This window comes from Cannabis sativa, chromosome 1 (assembly GCF_029168945.1).
Source record: "Cannabis sativa cultivar Pink pepper isolate KNU-18-1 chromosome 1, ASM2916894v1, whole genome shotgun sequence".
Taxonomy (NCBI): Eukaryota; Viridiplantae; Streptophyta; class Magnoliopsida; order Rosales; family Cannabaceae; genus Cannabis; species Cannabis sativa.
Window position 1 is genome coordinate 53,332,341 of NC_083601.1, and position 20,890 is coordinate 53,353,230.

Consider the following 20,890-nt stretch of genomic DNA (forward strand, 5'->3'; position numbering starts at 1 on the left):
TACCGACACCTGCTCGAAATCATCTGTGAACTAAAATCTTCCACATACTTTGGAATTCAAATAAGAAAGTGAATCTTACACTTAGAGTTAGCGTCATGACACACTTTTATGCTATATGGATAGCTAGATATAAATATATGTTCGAACATATACAATCCACTGTCAAGTATTCTAGACATGAGTTCGAGAGCTTGACAGTGGATTGTATATGTTCTGGCCAAACTAAACCGCGAGAGTTGGATTCTACATAGAGCTTGTTATAAAAATCTCATTTCGCGCTTAGGTCGGCTTACATGTAAACGACTTCTAATACTTTGAAAAGATTTTACGAGATCCTAGATTTGTAATATTATTAAATTCAAGGTGTAACCAAAACCAATATTAAATATGATATTGAATTTATATATGAGTTGCATCACTTTTTTAAAAAGTGGTGAAATAAATAAATAATGAAAAATGAAAATACACAAACTTTGGAATAAATACAAAATGAGATGGTCCTTTTCTTTTTTTCTTTTTCTTATTCTAACATAACAAAACAAGCCACCATTATTGATTCCAAATTCTTCTCCAAATCCGTAAAAATTTTGAAGAGTTTCTTCTTATTTGTTTCATATTTGATTAAAAATTAGGACCAGCCGCAACAATTTCCTCAGTCAAATTACTGTCTTTTCCAACCTTGTAGTTCAAGAACACCTCAAAGTTGTTCTTAAACAAACCACCAAGATGGAGTAAGCTATCCTTGTAGGCTTGCTTGTCTGACCACTGCACCCAATCACAATAAGAAAAAACAATACAATATTATGATTTATTATTTGTGCCATTACATATAAATGTTCAAGAAGAGAAAAGAAAGAAAGAACTAACTTACAGTGTTTATAGGGTCAAGAATTTCTGATGGGACACCCTCAATCTCAGTTGGGATCTCCAAACCAAATACATCAGTTTTGGTGTAGTTTGCCTCTAAGAGAGCTCCTGAGTGAATAGCATCAATGATTTTCCTTGTGTAAGCCAACTTGATACGACTACCAGATCCATATCTACATAACAAAACAAAACAATTCATTATAAAATCGAAACTAAGTAGATTAAGGACTAGTAAAACACGTGTTAGAATTTAAGATAAGATGAATAAGGTTTTATTTCAAAAACAATTGACAATGAAAAGAGTACCCCATTCATCTTACATATGACAATTTATTATGTGAAACTAACTCTAATACACACTCCTCACGTTTGGGTTTGGAAAGTGTGGGTATAACAAACAACTTTTAAGAGATTACAAGACCAAACGTGACAAATATTGGGAAATTTGTAGATTTTGAAACAAGTCAAAGACTCCAACACTAGAAACTGGCACACATTGGCCAAAAGGTTCCAAATGGAGGTTAAAGGGGAGACAACAAAAGTTTTTAAGTTTGGCTCATCTTTTTAGACCGGTGACACTTTGAGCTCACAATGGATCACAAACGACTCTTTAATGACTCGCCTTTTGGACTAGCGGTACTTTGGGCTTACAACGGATCACAACCGACTCTGATACCATGTTAGAATTTAGGATAAGGTGAATGGAGTTTCATCTCGAAACCCATTAGCAATAGGAGGAGTAGCTCATTCATCTAATATATGAAAATTTATTTCCACACATTAACAATGTAGGACTAAGACAACAATTTTTATCATACCTTCCACCAGACCAGCCAGTGTTAACAAGCCACCCGGTAGCGCCATGTTTTTGCATCTTTTCAGCAAGCATTGTTGCATATCTTGTGGGATGCAACATTATAAAGGCTGCACCAAAGCATGCTGAGAATGTTGCTCTTGGCTCTTTCACACCCTCCTCTGTTCCAGCCACCTATACAAATAGCCCATTTAGTTAATTAATAAGACCACTCTTACCAATTATTTCATGATGAAAACAAACACAGGTCAAATAATGATGAGAAAGTACCAGAGCAGTGTAACCACTGATGAAATGGTACATAGTTTGGGCCAAGCTGAGCTTGCTCACAGGCGGGAGAACCCCGAAGGCGTCGCAGGCCAAGAGAATCACATTCTTAGGATGAGGACCAACACAGGGTATTTTAGCATTTGGAATGTACTCTATTGGATATGCAGCTCTAGTGTTCTCTGATTTATACCATAATTAATTAACAGATTAATTTAATTAGTCACATTAACTTATGTAAATAATAGCAATGGATGATTCATTAATTTTTTTACCTGTAACAGATTTGTCAGAGTAATCTACTTCTCGAGTATGCTCATCAAAAACCACATTCTCCACCACTGCAAACCCAAAAAACAATGATTAAATAAGTATTATTGATTATGTATAAATAAAAACTGATTAAATTAGAATATAATAATAAGTACAAACCAGTTCCAAACTTGATAGCATTCCAAATATCAGGCTCCTTTTCCTTAGACAAATCAATGCACTTAGCATAGCAACCTCCTTCAATGTTTGAAACACCATTATCACTCCAACAATGCTCATCATCTCCAATCAAATACCTATTGTGATCAGTGGAAAGGGTTGTCTTCCCAGTCCCTAATTAACAACACCAAAAATATCAATAAATTAAGATATATAAGACCTTTCTATGTATTAATATTCTTTTTTAGATGTACCTACCTGATAATCCAAAGAAGAGGGCAACATCACCATCTTTGCCCATGTTACAACCAGAATGAAGGGAGAGGATTTGGCGTTGGGGCATGAGATAGTGCATCACACCAAACAGTCCTTTCTTCATTTCACCAGCATATTGGGTGCCCAAAATCACCATTTCTCTCCTAGCTAGATTGAGGTCTATGCTAGTTGAAGAGGTCATGTAGTGAGTGTAACGGTTGCATGGGAACTGACCAGCATTGTATATTGTGAAATCAGGGGTCCCAAAATCCTCCAACTCTTCTTCGGTAGGACGGATACACCTGACAATTAATGATTGGTACAATTTAATATTGGATCTCGTATTTTTAAAATTAAAATAATATATTGTATTTGTGAGTTCTTAGTTGTTTAGTACTTACATGTTGTGCATAAACAGAGAGTGGTAAGCTCTGGCAGATACAATTCGAACTTTGATTCTGTTTTGTGGATCCCAATTCAGAAATTGATCGTTTACAAATACCTGCGTTAATTGTTCATCACAAAATATTATCAACACAATATAACTCCAAATTAGTCTCTACCTTAATTGTTAGACTTTTTTTTTATTTATTTATTTTTCATGTATTAAATCTATGTCTTTTTTTTTTGAGAGAGAAATGATTCGAAGAAAACTCCACCTTGTAAGAGCTAAAAACTTTACAACAAGGAGAGGGAATACAAATACGTATTCATTCATTTGTTGCACCATGGAAAGTAAATGACTAAATACAAATAGGATAATTGGGCTACCAAATCTTGCTAATAGTAGTCGATAAAATAAATTTAGTTGTAATTTTTCATTTATTTCTAGATTATTTAACTTTTTGACCTATAATAAGACTAAATGGGCTTTTTAAATTTATCTTCTATACCGGTTAACTTAATTTGTAATGACTACAAGGTCTAACTTCTTAAGCTTTAATATAGTTACACAGTTTATTCGAAAAAAAAAAAGTTGTGGGCGAGTTTATGCCGAATTTGCCTAAATTTGACGTTGCTATAATTTATTTGGAAAGAAAAAAAGAAAAAACAGTATGATCTCCATAAACGTGCATTTCCCACAAAACTAGGATTTCCTACTTTTCTTCTAATTTTCCATTTTTTAAAATAAGATAAATAATATAGAACTGGATAAGGATACCCAAAAGCTGATTTGGAGTTTAACTAGTCAAAACCCACCTAAGTAACATAACACGTACTCACTTACCTTAATTAAATTGCCAAATTCATATATAAATTTTGTGTGTATACTAATACTATACCTTGTCCAAAGAATTCAAGTAATCGACAGCTCTTTCTCTGTTGACCAAAAAAGTTTGCTCGTCCATTTCAATATTAGGAGAGCCCTTTCCCCACCACAGCTCATTTTGAGTGGTGTCATCTTTAACAACACGCTTGTCTCGTGGAGCTCTACCTGTCTTAGCCCCAGACAGTGTGGCCAATGCACCTGTTGACGTTATGAACGAACCTTTCTCTGACTTGATAGCTTGTTCATACAATTCTGCATATATAAAACAATTAACAATAATATATAATATTAAATATGTTAGATAAATTAACAATAATTAACCCAAGATCTATTTGTATATAACATAGAACACAATAATAAGATATAATAATTAGGTATGTGTACCTGATTGATCCATAGCAATTATCTCAGTTTGATCCACAGCAGTTACTCCAATTTGATAGTACAATACTATCAACTAAGTCTTCCTCCCTAGATCTCTAAATCAGAAGCGCTTATTTTATCTGATTATCAAAAGGTATACAATTGTGATGAGACAATATGTATTTATAGAGTTAGGGAGGGGACTTAGCTACAAAACCCTAGTTGGGCTGGGCCTGCTCATCAAAGGCTTCAGTCAACTAGAAAAGCCCACACTTCTGCTTCACCTAGACTTTACACACAGATGCTAAGCCCATTAACAATTGATCACCAACAACATGGGCTAACACAGCAAAGAACTATCCAATCAACCCAAGTTTTAATAAAACCAATAAAATTTAATGTAAGCCAAAATAAAAGTCTAACATTCTCCCACTTGGGCTACATTGATTTTAATACATATATATTATATATCAAAATAATTTTGTTTGAAAACGACTCATGGGTTGAACAACAAGAAAACATTTGTGGCCACTTTAAAAAATGATAGTTCTCTGATAGCATCTCAACATACCGGTCCAATTTAATCTTTGATAATGAACTATGACAATCATATTGTTTTTAACTCAACAAAAGACATTCATAATCACAAATACCAAAGTATTAAATCGACATGGTCAATAAGTCTAGTAGTGTGGTAAGGAATTATGTTCAACATGTGATCAATTTAAAATAACATAATATCCTTATCAGTCCTCAATTTCACTGATACCGTGATGCTTAATAAATAAGCCAGTGAAATTCATCATACACCACTTAAAATAAGTTAGTGTCACTAAATATGCTTAAAGAATTAAGCCAACAACATATCATTGTCATTAAGCAAATATACTTAAAATACAATGATCACAACAAGATATGAACTACATGCTTTCAATTCAATTATTCTCGAGAATATAACAAAGCCTAACTGAAAGCATAAACATCCAATAATCAAAAAAGTATTGGCCCACAAAGTAGTTCATAACATCAACAAGTAAATTACATATAAATGTAATCTCAAAAGATAAAGCAAGAAACTCCCACTAACCCAAAGGAACAAAAGATTCTAAAATGCCCATATTAACAACATGTTTATTAAACAGCACGGCACTTAACCCTTTGGTTAGAGGATCAGCTAACATCGACTCGGTCTTGCAATTTTCAATGACAATGTCTCCTTTCTTGACCAAGTCTCTGACAGTGAGATACTTTATTTCCATATGTTTAGAAGCACTACTAATCTTGTTATTCTTTGAAAAGAAAACAGCAGCATCATTATCACAATAGATTAGCATAGGTGTGGAAATAGAATCAACCACTCGTATCTCCGAAATAAAATTCTTCAGCCACAAAGCTTGCAAAGATGCCCCATAACATGCAACAAACTCAGCATACATAGTAGATGATGTGATCAAAGTCTGTTTAACACTTTTTTAAGAAATAGCAGCACCAACAAAAGTGAAAATATAGCCAGAAGTTGACTTTAAATCATCTACATAACCACCAAAATCTGAATCTGAATAACCAACAACTTAAAGATTGTTGACATGCTTATACACAAGCATAAAACTCTTCGTTCTATGCAAATATCTCAAAACTTTATTGGCTGCAACCCAATGATCATGGCCAGGATCAGATAAATATCTCCTAAGAACATCGACCATGAGAGCAATATCAGGTCTAGTGCAAACCTTAGCATACATCAAACTCCCTACTGCACTTGCATATGGGATATTCTTCATTGCTTCTCTTTTTAAGTCGTTCTTAGGACAATGTTGCTTAGTAAATTTGTCCCTTTCAAAATAGGAACGAAACCAGCTTTACACAAATTCATGTTGAACCTTTTGAGCACACGATTATTGTAAGCTTCTTGAGGTAAGCGAAGAAATTTTCAATTCTTATCATGATGAATCTCAATCTCCAAAACTAAAGATACCTTTCCAAGATCTTTCATATCAAAATTGGTAGACAAAAAACTTTTGGTCTCATTTAGTAATGACAAATCACTGCTGGCAAGTAAAATATCGTCTACATAAAGAACAAAAAAAATATGATGACTCCCACTGATCTTCATATAAATACACTAGTCAAACTTGTTCTCGATGAAACCCAACAGTGTCACAACCTTATCAAACTTCAAGTACCACTGGTGAGATGCCTGTTTGAGACCATAAATGGATCGTTTTAACTTGCAAACCAAGTTGTCATTTCCATTTTCCTCGAAGCCTTCAGGTTGAGACATATAGACTTGCTCACTCAATTCTCCATTCAGAACAACAGTTTTAACAATCATTTGATGCAACTCTGAATCAGAGTGCACAACTAAATCCATAATAATTCTGAATGAATCTTTAGTGGAAACAGGTGAGAAAATTTTGAGTGTAATCAATACCTTCTCTTTGAGCAAAGCCTTTAGCCACTAAACGCGCTTTAAACCTTTCAATCTGTTTCTTTTTATCCCTTTTAGCCTTTAAAATCCACTTACAACCTATTGGTTTAAAACCATCAGGTAATAAAACTAGCTCCCATACACCATTTTTCTTCATATAGTCGATCTCATCATCCGTAGCTGCTAACCACTTTGAAGATTGTGGACTATTAAGTGCTTCACTAAAAGTGACAGGATCCACAAAATGATCAATATCATATTCTCCTTCTCCAAGATAAACAAAATTATCATGACACTTTGTTGACTTCTTTTGTCTCTGAGATCTTCTTAGAGGAGGTACTTCTGGAATAACTTCTCTTTGTTGATCATTGTTTTGAATAATATCTTTCACAACTGGAATTTCTTCAATAACAGGATTCTCATTAACAATAGGAGCCTCATCATTAATAGGCCCTTCATCAATAATAGGACCTTCATCATCTTCGATATCGGGAGCAATGTATTCATCAACACTGGGAGCATTACCAACTGGAGTAGGATGGAGACTACTATTATCATCTCTTGAAAATGACATAGGAATACAAATTCCTTTAGATGACTCCCCCATTTCAAGAGATGTTGAAGGAATTTTTTTTTCAGCAACATCAAATTCCAGAAACTTAGCAGTCTGAGATTCAACAATTCGCGTACCACGAGTAGGACAGTAAAAGCGATAGCCTTTTGAGTGCATTGGATAACCAATGAAATAATAAAGATTTGTTCTCGGATCTAACTTTTTCAAATTAGGATCATAAATCTTTACTTCAGCTGGACAACCCCATACACGAAGATGATTCAGACTAGGCTTTCGCCCAGTCCACAACTCAAAAGGGGTCTTGGGAACAGATTTACTGGGAACATAATTTAAAATATAACTTGCAGTCATAAGTGCTTCACCCCATAAAAACTCTGTAAGATTTGTTCTACTCATCTTGCTTCTAACCATATCCATGAGAGTGTGATTTCTCCTTTCAGCAACGCCATTTTGTTCAGGTGAACCTAACATAGTGTACTGAGAAACTACACCATTTTCGAGAAAATATGCAGCAAAAGGCCTCATGCGTAGTCCATATTCTGAATAACAACCATAATTTCTCCTCCACGATCTGAAAGAACAACTTTGATGACTCTTCCTAATTGTTTCTGAAGAACATTTCGAAAGATTTAACTTTATCAAGGGCGTCAGATTTTTCTTTAATTAAATAGGTGAATCCATAACGAGAAAAATCATTGATAAAAGTGATAAATACTTGTTTCTGCACAACGTGGTGGAATAAGGTCCACTGATGTCAGTGTGGATAATCTCTTATAAAGAGTGACTATAGATAGCAGTCTGCTTTCTTATTTTAGTCAATTTTCCACGAGTACAATCAACACAAGTATCCCAACCAGAAACATCAACAGGAGGAAGAATTTTAGCTAGAAGTAATCGATCAACTCTTTCTTTAGAAATATGACTCAATCTTTTGTGCCATAACAATAAGGATGTTTCCTTAATATGAGGTCTTTTACCCACAGTATTCACAACATTAAAAGAGGAATCTAAAGGAGCCAATGACAACTTGTAAAGACCATCAGAATAAAAGCAATTTCCAATAATTCGAGAGTCAAGCATAATGTCAACATTATCATTTGCAAAATGAAAAGAATATCCTTGTTTAACCAAAAGCGGAAGCGAAACTAAATTCCTTTTAAAAGTAGGAATCAAGAAATTACTGTTCAAAATAATCTGAACACTAAACTGTAATTCAAGAATAAGTGTGCCAACATAGATAACATCAACTCCAACATAAGTGCCACTTTAAGCTTTGACTCCCTCTCACTTATTTGCTTTCTGAGATCGCTTAGCCCCTGGTTGTGGTTGCTTCTTTTCATATTTTCTTTATCCTTTGTTGGGCTTGAGTTGAGAAACAAAGTGAGAAGACTCATTCTTTTCATTTTGTTAGCTTGCTTGTTTCAGCTACACACTGAGAAATTAGATCACTAAAACTCCATGTTTTATTATAAGTGTTTAGGCAGTCTTGATAAAGCTAAAAGAGGTAGGGAGTTCATGAAGAACTTTAAAGAATGGTGTAAAAGCCGGGAAGAGGAATATTATGTTCTTTCAACTCGATCTGAACATGAATAATTTTCAGAATAAAACCTCGCACTCCTTTGATTTTTCATACTTAATGGTTGCCATTTCATCCATAAGATGTCCAGCTTTAGCGATTTCACTAGTGTGAAATAGTTTTTCTACTACTTTGAAAAACTCATTAGTATTTGAGGTGTTTTGCAAACCATCAAAAGATGTTCAGGAATTAAACGGTTCATAGCAATGAGACTAAGATGATTTGAATTTTTCCAATGTGCATGAAGAATTTTTGGGCAACAATTCTGATATTAGAATAAGATCAAATAGATTTTTCTTCTCGAAGGCATAAGTCCAAATCTATTATGCCTAAAGTAATTTTCACATCTCGTTTCCATGTCTTAAAGTTGGAAGCCTTCAGAATTCAGATGAAAACGTTATTGTTGTTCGCAGAAAGGAGACCGCAAAATTTAAAAAATTAAAACTTGAATAAGCAATATGAGCAATGCATTAGAAAATATTGTATAATCAACTGGTCATTATAAACTCCCCTTTGGGGTGAGAATATAACACACACATGATCTACCTTCATGAAGTTAACAACAAAGAAAAAATACATATCATTTAAGAATTTTATTACCTTTGGGCAAATAAATTTCTTAAAAATATGTATTAATTCAAGCAAAAAATAATAATAAATTTATATATTTAAATTATTACCTTTGGGCAAATAATTAAAATATATACATTTAATATTAACTCACTTCATGGAATGTGAACTAATATATGTAAATACTACCTTTGGGCAAGTAATTACACATATAGTCAACCAAAAGATATAATATTTTCTTCAACATGTGAAATTTGGTGATAAAGCAATCATTGAAAAAGAATAATTTTCAACCAAATTTCCAAAAGAGATATATAATTGCTTTTATTATATTGATAATCAAAAAATAAAGTGTCCACCATAACACATTATTTTTGTATCAAACAATCAAGTTTTATAACTTTAGAACAACAAATAATTAAAAGATGTGAAACAAAAAATATTGGTGGAGATTACATAGTCAATATAAATCAAATAAGAGAGTGACTATGTCTTATGGAACGAGAAGAAACCCAAAAAATTTTCTATGATTTACGGATTTTGAAAAATCATCAAAAATTATTTTTAATAATTTTTTAACTGCATAATTATCATTAAAATAATAATAATTATTAAACGGAGTCAAAAAATTAATTAAAAATCACCAAAAAATCAGAAATTAAATTCTAATAACGCTGGAAAAAAGAATCGTCAAAAAAACGACGCCGGACGGCACCGCACGCGCCCCCACGCGCCGCTGCCGAGAGTGGGCTTTGCTGGCAGACTTCATCTTCAAGCTTGAACCGGGTCTGAAAGTGGGTCGCACGACCCGGTTCCAGGCGGTCGGGTCGGAGACGAAAAAAAAATGCCAAAAATCGACGAAAACAACGGGAAAGCTAGGGGTTTTGTCCGGAATCGATTTTCTACTCTATTTATGGGTTCAATTTGGGATTAAACATGTAAAACAATGCTTGAATTTAATGAAACTAATCCGAAAATATAAGAACTTAAAGAACCGATTTGGCTATGTGTCTCATCCAATTCGAAAAAATCAAACGTCTAGAAACATTTTAAATCAATTGGTAATGAGATTTGCACCATCAATTTTAGTGTATAAACCATAGAATCAAAAATCCCAAATTAAATTTCATAAAGAAAAAAAAAATATAAACCCTAAAAATTTAATCTTAAAATTCTCCTAATTTGTTCAATTACTTTAAGCAAGTAATATATCAAAAGAAAGAAAATTCAATAATGAATAAAATCCCTAACCTTTTAAGATTGAAAAACAAAAAATTCAATATAAAATAATAGCGAAATTAATATGTAATTGAAGAAAATTAACATATACATATTAATTGATATACTAATTATAGGTTCTAAATCATATACAATAGGCAATCTGATACCACATGTTAGATAAATTAACAATAATTAACCCAAGATCTATTTGTATATAACATAGAACACAATAATAAGATATAATAATTAGGTATGTGTACCTGATTGATCCATAGCAATTATCTCAGTTTGATCCACAGCAGTTACTCCAATTTGATAGTACAATACTATCAACTAAGTCTTCCTCCCTAGATCTCTAAATCAGAAGCAGTTTATTTTATCTGATTATCAAAAGGTATACAATTGTGATGAGACAATATGTATTTATAGAGTTAGGGAGGGGACTTAGCTACAAAACCCTAGTTGGGCTGGGCCTGCTCATCAAAGGCTTCAGTCAACTAGAAAAGCCCACACTTCTGCTTCACCTAGACTTTACACACAGATGCTAAGCCCATTAACAATTGATCACCAACAACATGGGCTAACACAGCAAAGAACTATCCAATCAACCCAAGTTTTAATAAAACCAATAAAATTTAATGTAACCCAAGTTTGCTCGTCCATTTCAATATTAGGAGAGCCCTTTCCCCACCACAGCTCATTTTGAGTGGTGTCATCTTTAACAACACGCTTGTCTCGTGGAGCTCTACCTGTCTTAGCCCCAGACAGTGTGGCCAATGCACCTGTTGACGTTATGAACGAACCTTTCTCTGACTTGATAGCTTGTTCATACAATTCTGCATATATAAAACAATTAACAATAATATATAATATTAAATATGTACATTTTTTTTAATTAAACATAATAATAATAATAAATAAATATATATGTATAGTAAGTAGGATCACCAGCAGGAGAGAGGTTGTAGAGAACATGGGTAAACTTGAGGGAGCTGTCACTGACAGCAATGGTGGGAGGAGAAGAGTAATCAAAATGGTGACTGCGGTGAGTGTGGTGAGTTGGGGTCTTTTGAGACTCTGATTTCCTTGCTGTGTTTGGGTCACCCTTAACCACCTTTGGCCCTGTTTCTCTCGTCAATGACGCCAATGACGCACTGCACGTACATACGTATGTGTATCCAACCCATTATTTATTAAAATTATATGTATATATATCACATTTTTTTTTGTTGATCCAATATGTAAATAATTAATATATTTTATTAATATAAAATGTTCACTGGGTCAATTTAATATTAATTTTTAGAGCAATGCTAATTATAATCTCTTATTATAATTTTTTAGTTAATTTTTACCCTTGAAATTACCAGTCGATTTTTTTTTTTTAAACAGTATTCAATATAGTTACGGTAAAAAAAAATTCTGAATAATTTATAAGCCAAAAATAGAGTTCCTGATATTTTAATTTAACACAGGGCTAAAAAAGCTTCAAATGGATTTTCGGTATTGAAAATTATTTAAAAATTTACAGAGATGATGTTGTAAGCATATCAAACACCGTTGTGAAAAAAATTTGAAATACAAAATTACAATATATATTTTCAAACAAGAAAAATTATAATAGGAGATTCACAATATAATCCTAATTTTCTTTATTAATATTCTAATAATATTTTTCTCTTCATAGCTTTCAAAAACTTATCACTAAATTGTGGATAGCTTTTATATTGAATGATTATTTTTAATTTTCAAAAACTAGTATAACGTTTAAAAACAAAGCTAGTGGAGTATAAAAAATTACTTTTTATTAGTCGTTTTGCTCAAATGGATTAATAATAAATATACATACATAGATTTCTTTTATATATAGTTTATATTATTTAATTTTAGAAATTTTTTATATATGAAAAAAATCTATTCCAATACATCTTGACTTTTAGCTCCATCAACTATTTTTTTTTTTTTTGGAATGGACTCCATCAACTTTTTAAGGAAGAGGTTATTGAAAAGCTGCTAAATGTCAAAATCCTATAAAAACAAGTTCTATATTAATTATAATAATAATAATTAAAAAATAAAATATTGGGTGATTCTACAGTGCACTCCCTTAAAAGGGATGTATTGATGCACCCCTACTTGTTTCGTCATCTAGAAAAAAATTTAGTTTAATTTTTTTTTTCATATTCATGTACGTTATAGCTATTTAAGATATCTTAAAAAAATTTGAAAAATTCAGAATAATTTACAATATAAAAAACAATGTTCAAACAGTCTATTTTACATGCGTATAAAATAAAATAGTCACGCGTGCAACACACTGCTTGAACGCAATTTTTGGCATGTTAAACTTTTCTGAATTTCTTAAAATTTTACAGGATGTCTTAAATAACTATAATTTACATAACTAAGAGAAAAAATTTGTCTAAAAATTATTTCGGATACTAAAATAGATAGAGATGTATCGGTGTATCCTTTTTAAGGGGGTGCATTATAGAATTTATTCCCTAAAATATTTATTGCATAGTTAAGTTTAACTACTATATAAGTACTTTACTCTTAAGTTATTATTTACACGTTATTTTCTTTTAAATCATTTTTTTTAAAAAATAAAAATTTAATAACTTAAACCAATTAGCAATTATTACGTTAACAATTAAATATCTATAAAAAATTTCAAAATTATAACTTAATTAAATATTATTACCCCAAAAAATAAATCTTAATATATATTTATAATTTGAGGTTAAATTTAAATATTTATATTATAAATTACTTTAACAATATATATAGGGAGACGATTTTGTCCCGTAATGTACTTTCACAGAATGTATTCCGTGATATACGGCAGCCGTTAGATGGAGGGAGTTATTTGATTTGAGGGCTGGGGTTGATCTAGGGATAATTAGAGTTAAAAAAATAGTAACGTACGTGAGACACATCTAATATACCTTGAAATCCATATAATGTATTACGAAATACAAACTAAGAATACAAAATCGTTTCCCTATATATTAATATTAATATAGACAACACGTAATTTAATAATGGAAACCGCTAAATGTCAAAAATCTATAAAAACAAGTTCTATTTTTCTCAAATAAAGAAGTTCTATATTAATTACAATAATTGAAAAATAAGATAATAACAAAACAAAATATATGTTTTAAATATTTTTTTATATGCTTACAAAATTATTAATTCCATATAAATTTGAATATAGACAGCAAAGTTTTGAGCACGATTAGAAATATTAGATAAAGAAAATGAGAAATAATAGATTATTATTATTAGTGTATGTTAATCTCAGGTAATACATTTTAATTTAATAAATAATATAATATTTTAAATTCCTTAAATAGCAACGATGTATTAGATATAATATTTTATTTATTAATTGCTATGTATATTTTGGTTAATATATAATATATTAATTATGATTAATATTATTATTACCTGATGGATTCGAGCTTCTGTTTATGAAGATCCTCTTCAGAAATGGGGAACAATCTTGGTGAACCAGAAGCCCTAATGGGAGTAGAAGGTGCGGATTTCTTCTTCTGAAGTGAATGAAGCTCCTCCAATGTCTGGGCCTTTACAGGAGCTGAGCTGTCATCGTAACAAACCTCCTGCACTTCTGAAGAAGAAGACGACGTCGTTTTCTTCCCCGTTTCGATCTTAGGCAGCCCGTTTCGTCCCATATTTACAGTACTCCTTCCAAAACTAAACTCTTCTCCACTCTTGTCCTCTGCCATTAAAAAAAATATAATATTGAGACTTAGAGAGAGATTGATTTATAATAGAGAAGGAGATATTGTGAGTATGGCTATAATATGAAAATCCAAATCTATTTAAAGGATGAGTTTGGTGTTGTTAATTGATTATTACCCAATTAAAAAATTTATTATTATTATTATTAGAAATAAATAAATAAGAAATTAAAAAGCGTAATGGATAATGATTGAACATTTCAAGAAAAATTGCACACGTACGTTGGTGCTGGCACTCATACACTTTATAATTACTTTTTAAAAATATATATATTCACATGTATTTAGATATATCGTTACATCTGTATCTCTCATCCCACTTCACGTCTTCCATTTTTATTTTGTATTTTCCTTAATTTCCTGGAACTTGCTTATAGGATTGGATAACATTACAGTGTATATTATATGTAATAATTAAAATATATTAGATCAATATATAATTTCTGTTTTCAACTTTCTTGGGCAGCTTTTTTGTTTTATTTTTTAAGTTGGTAGGTGGTGGAAAATATAAAGGCGGGCTGTGGTAAGACTAGCCAATTAAAAATGGAAATATGGCAACTGTATTTATATGTGGTAATCTTGTTATATGGCCTCATAATTGAATGATGAAGAAGAAGATACCCCTGTCTAAAATTTATAAAGCTTTATTCAGTTTTAATCAAAAAGAAAAAATTAATAATATTATAAAAATATTTTTAGTTGCCAAATAAATAGATATACAACCCAAATAAAAAAAATTATACAAACATTACACACATACATACTTCCTGGATAACTATCGGGCAACCTAGCAACAATCCAACACAACCTAAAACGAAAATTTAACCAAAAAGAGAACCACCATTAATTCTAGCGACTTCACCTGAGAAGACGACCAGAATCAATCAAAACATGAGCTGTTTTGAATTCATGAAAAAAATGTAGAAAAACTACTATGAAACTAAAATTCAACTGGAAATCTAATTTAATTTGCATAAAACTAATGTCCTGACTTTAATTTTCAGATCAATGAAAGACAGATCTCAAAAAGTTGAACTGAAGTTCCTAAATAATCCAGCTCAAGTATAATCCAAAAAAAATTACATCAACACTATAGTAAAATTTTTTATCCTAGTGCATTTTTTCGTTATTCTCCAAATCTTTAATGGTGAATTTATTTATATTAAATCATAAAGAGACATGTAGATAGAGTTACGTACGTGAAAATACTGTTTAGATTGTTAATGTTTCATAACGATTGCATTACAGTTACAAACATTTTACTAAAAATTATTTTGTCTGATTGAAACCTTTGTCTGATGCAACATTCAGCCAACCACCTAGCAACCACCCTGCAATCATCCTGCAATCATCGTTTGATTGAAGCCTTTGTCTGATGCAACGCAGCAACCACCCTGCAACAATTGTCTGATTGTGTAAGAGATATTTTGGTAATTAAAATCACATAAAATGTATAAATGTTGTTCACACCTTATAAAAGTATTTTTGTAAATAAAATGTAAATTTATATTTCTTATATAATAATTCTAAATTTCTATTCCATATTATATGTCTATCAATTCAAATTAAAGTTGGACACTTCATTCATTTAAAATTTTAAATTAAAATACATTAATCTGTTTTATTTTTTAATTAAAAAAAGTAAAAATAATTTCTAAAAATATATTCTATAAAACTGTTTTCACTTTTTAATATTTTAATTAAAAATCAAAATTTTAAAAATTTTAAAAATAAAAAAAAAATTACTTTCACAGTTTTCTTAAACATTTTTTTAGGCTCTAGTCTCAAACTCGGACCATGCTTCCAGCTCTAGACCCGGATCTGAATTCGACTTATATAAAATTAAAAATAAAAATTATAAAACATACTTCTGTTTTCTATTTTAAAAATTAAAAAATAAAAAGATTTAATATATATGTGGTATCATTAATCTTAATTAATTCTTTTTAAAACTATTCATTTTTTTTTTTAAAGAAAATGAAAAATTTCATTTATTATCGATTAAACATGTTCATTATTATCCATCAATTGAACCAAATGGGCAAGGTCATGAGCCACCCCATTGGCCTCCCTAGAAATAGAAATTAAAAAAAAAACAAAATTAAAATTATATATTTTTTTGAAAAAGAATTAAAATTATATAATTTAACACTATTAATTACAATTTATAACACTATTAATATAATAGACTTTCTTTTAAAATTTGAATGAGGTGTGCAGCTTAATTGGGTAATACATATTATGAAATAAGAATTTTGATCTTCATATAAAACAAACGTCAAACTAAATTATGTTAAAATAATTATGCAGTCAAATTATTATTATTATCTTATTTTATAATGAAAAAAAATAAAAAAAAATTCAATAATTTAATGATATAACTAAATATATTAATTAAATAATAAAAATATACAAAAATTAAATAAAAATAGTAATGTAAATTTTATATATGTTATATTTGTTAGACTTTTAGTTGGGCTTACATTAAATTTTATTGGTTTTATTAAAACTTGGGTTGATTGGATAGTTCTTTGCTGTGTTAGCCCATGTTGTTGGTGATCAATTGTTAATGGGCTTAGCATCTGTGTGTAAAGTCTAGGTGAAGCAGAAGTGTGGGCTTTTCTAGTTGACTGAAGCCTTTGATGAGCAGGCCCAGCCCAATTAGGGTTTTGTAGCTAAGTCCCCTCCCTAACTCTATAAATACATATTGTCTCATCACAATTGTATACCTTTTGATAATCAGATAAAATAAACTGCTTCTGATTTAGAGATCTAGGGAGGAAGACTTAGTTGATAGTATTGCACTATCGAATTGGAGTAACTGCTGTGGATCAAACTGAGATAATTGTTATGGATTAATCAGGTACACATACCTAATTATTATATCTTATTATTGTGTTCTATATTATATACAAATAGATCGTGGGTATATTATTAATTTTTTTTAACATGTGGTATCAGATTGCCTATTGTATATGATTTAGAACCTATAATTAGTATAATTAATTTGTATATGTTAATTATCCATAATTACATATTAATTTCGTTATTATTTTATGTTGAATTTTTTGCTTTTAAATCTTAAAACTTTAGGGGTTTTGTATATCATTAAATTCTCGTTCTATTGATATTTTATATGCATGAAATCATTGTATATATTAAGAGAATTTTAACTTTAAAGTTTTAGGGTTTATATGATTATAATATGAAATTATAATTTGTGTGTTTTGATTTTATTGTTTTTGATCTAAAATTGATTATAGATATCTCATTATTAATTGTTTATGAATGTTCTTCAATGATTAATTTTGTATTTTGATCAAGATTGATATTCCAAATCAATTTTTTTTATGTTCTTTATTTTTGGATAGCTTTTCTTTAGATCTATTTTTTTTAGCAATTAATAGCCGAAATTAAAGACATAGATTGACTAGAAATCGATTCCCGGACTAAACCCATGCAAAATCCGGTGTTTTCGTCGATTTTTTGGCCGGAAAACACGAGCAGACCCGACTGGGCCGAACCGGGTCGCGTGACCCGCCTCCAACCCGGCTGGAGGAAGAAGAAGGACTCCCAGCCGCGAAGCCCACTCGCGCAGGCGGCGCGTGGGGGCGCGTGGGGCCACCTGATATATCGTTTTTCGACGTTCTTTTTTGCAGCGTGCTTAAAATTCAATTTCTGATTTTTCTATGATTTTTAATTAATTTTTTGACTCCGTTTAATAATAATTATTATTTTAATGATAATTATGTAGTTAAAAAATTATTAAAAATATTTTTTGATAATTTTTCGAAATCTGTCGATCATAGAAAATTTTTTGAGTTTCTTCTCGTTCCATATGACATAGTCACTCTCTTATTTAATTTATTTTGACTATGTAGTCTCCACCAATTTTCTCATATTCACATCTTTTGATTATTTGTTGTTCTAAAATTATAAAACTTGGTTGTTTGATACAAATATAATGTGTTATGGTGGACACTTTATTTTTTGATTATCAATATAATAAAAGCAATTATATATCTCTTTTGAAAATTTGGTTGAAAATTATTAATCTTCAAAGATTGTTTTATCACCAAATTTCACATGTTGAAGAAAATATTATATCTTTTGGTTGACTATATGTGTAATTACTTGCCCAAAGGTAGTATTTACATATATTAGTTCACATTCCATGAAGTGAGTTAATATTAAATATATATTTTAATTATTTGCCCAAAGGTAATAATTTAAATATATAAATTTATTATTATTTTTTGCTTGAATTAATACATATTTTTAAGAAATTTATTTGTCCAAAGGTAATAAAATTCTTAAATGATATGTATTTTTTCTTTGTTGTTAACTTCATGAAGGTAGATCATGTGTGTGTTATATTCTCACCCCAAAGGGGAGTTTATAATGACCAGTTGATTCTACAATATTTTCTAATACATTACTCATATTGCTTATTCAAGTTTTAATTTTTGAATTTTTCAGTCTCCTTTTCTGTGAACAACAATAATGCTTCCATCCATATTTTGAATGCTTCCAACTACAAGACATGAAAACGAGATGTGGAATTTACTTTAGGTATAATGGATTTGGACTTGTGCCTACGAGAAGAAAAAACCTGCTGATCTTACTGACTCCAGTACAGCTGCCCAGAGAACTCATCATGCACAATGGGAAAAGTCAAGTCGACGTAGTCTTCTTACTATGAAAAGATCCATTCCTGAACATCTATTGAGTGGTTTGCCAGACACTACAAATGCCAAAGAGTTTTTCAATGCTGTAGAAAAACTATATGACACTAGTGAAAACGCTGAAGCTGGACATCTTATGGATGAAATGACAACCATTAAGTATGATGAATTAAAAGAAGTGAGAGATTTTATTCTGAAATTGGTGAATATTCGGTCCAAGTTGAAAGATCATAATATTCCTCTTCCTGACTCTTTCATTATTCATCGAGCTCTTCATGCTCTTCCTGCCTCTTTCAGCCTTATCAAGACAAAATTTCTACAACACTTACAATCAAACATGGACTATCAACGACCTAATTTCTCAGTGTGTAGCTGAAGAAAGCAAGCTTAAAAGGGAGAAGAATGAATCTGCTAACTATGTTTCTCACCTCAAGCCCAACAAAGGAAAAGGGAAGTTCAAGAATAAAAATGATGGCGCTACTAAACAGAATGGTAATGGTAAGGAGCATAAGAATAAACAGAAGAATAACAATGGAAAGTCCAAATACTCTAATGTGAAGTGTTACTTTTGTGAAAAATTGGGGCATCGGAGAACGGACTGTCACAAATTTAAGACTTGGTTAGAAAAGAAGCAAGCACAATCAGGTAATCCATTAGCATGTGTTTGTTTTGAATCTAATCTAGTTGATGTTCCTATTGATTCTTGGTGGTTAGACAGTGGTGCTACTGTTCATGTTTCTGCTTCCTTACAGGGGCTAAGGGATCTCAGGAAGCCAAGTGAGAGGGAGTCCAAGCTTAAAGTGGGTAATGATGTTGGAGTTGACGTTATCTATGTTGGAACATTTATTCTTGAATTACAGTCTCGTGTTAAGATTATTTTGAACAATACTTTTTATGTTCCTACTTTTAAAAGGAATTTAGTTTCGCTTCCGCTTTTGGTTAAACAAGGATATTCTTTTCATTTTGCAAATGATAATGTTGACATTATGCTTGACTCTCGAATTATTGGAAATTGCTTTTACTCTGATGGTCTTTATAAGTTCTCATTGGCTCCTTTAGATTCCTCTTTTAATGTTGTGAATACTGTGGGTAAAAGACCTCATATTAAGGAAACATCCTTATTGTTATGGCACAAAAGATTGGGTCATATTTCCAGAGAAAGGGTTGATCGTTTAATTAAATCTGAAATACTTCCTCCTCTTGATGCTTCTGATTGGGATACTTGTGTTGATTATACTCGTGGAAAATTGACTAAAACAAGAAAGAAGACTGCAAACCGCAGTCAATCTTTATTGGAAATTATCCACACGGACATCAGTGGTCCTTATTCCACCACGTTGTGCAGAAATAAGTATTTTATCACTTTTATCGATGATTTTTCTCGTTATGGATTCACCTATTTAATTAAAGAAAAATCTGACGCCCTTGATAAACTCAAATTTTTTCGAAATGAGGTTGAGAAACAATTAGGAAGAGTCATCAAAGTTGTTCATTCTGATCGTGGAGGAGAATATTATGGTCGTTATACAGAATCTGGACAACACATGGGGCTTTTTGCAGAGTACTTACTAGAAAATGGTATAGTTGCTCAATAAACTATGCCTGGTTCACCTGAGCAAAATGGCGTTGCTGAAAGGAGAAATCGCACTCTCATGGATATGGTTAGAAGCATGATGAGTAGAACAAATCTTCCAGAGTTTTTATGGGGTGAAGCACTTATGACTGCAACTTATATTTTAAATCGTGTTCCTAAAACCCCTTTTGAGTTGTGGACTGGGCGGAAGCCTAGTCTAAATCATCT

At 31.1% G+C, this 20,890-nt stretch overlaps 2 protein-coding genes across 2 annotated transcripts; both read right to left on the minus strand.

The window, feature by feature from the left end:
- Positions 1–364: 364 nt before the first annotated feature.
- On the minus strand, positions 365–11,037 carry LOC115706808 (phosphoenolpyruvate carboxykinase (ATP) 2). Its single transcript, XM_061108581.1, has 11 exons — positions 10,898–11,037; positions 4,290–4,557; positions 3,919–4,157; positions 3,037–3,137; positions 2,639–2,937; positions 2,381–2,554; positions 2,224–2,289; positions 1,952–2,130; positions 1,686–1,855; positions 872–1,040; positions 365–765 (listed from the first exon to the last, which is right to left on the minus strand). The coding sequence occupies exons 2-11, from the start codon at positions 4,300–4,302 to the stop codon at positions 622–624; spliced, it is 1,554 nt and encodes a 517-aa protein (XP_060964564.1). The 5' UTR covers positions 4,303–4,557; positions 10,898–11,037; the 3' UTR covers positions 365–621.
- LOC133033615 (phosphoenolpyruvate carboxykinase (ATP)-like) lies at positions 8,624–14,465 on the minus strand. The gene is made up of 3 exons (XM_061108582.1): positions 14,091–14,465; positions 11,586–11,791; positions 8,624–11,473 (listed from the first exon to the last, which is right to left on the minus strand). Exons 1-3 carry the CDS (start codon positions 14,387–14,389, stop codon positions 11,202–11,204), a joined length of 777 nt encoding a protein of 258 aa, XP_060964565.1. The 5' UTR covers positions 14,390–14,465; the 3' UTR covers positions 8,624–11,201.
- Between the last annotated feature and the right edge of the window lie 6,425 nt (positions 14,466–20,890).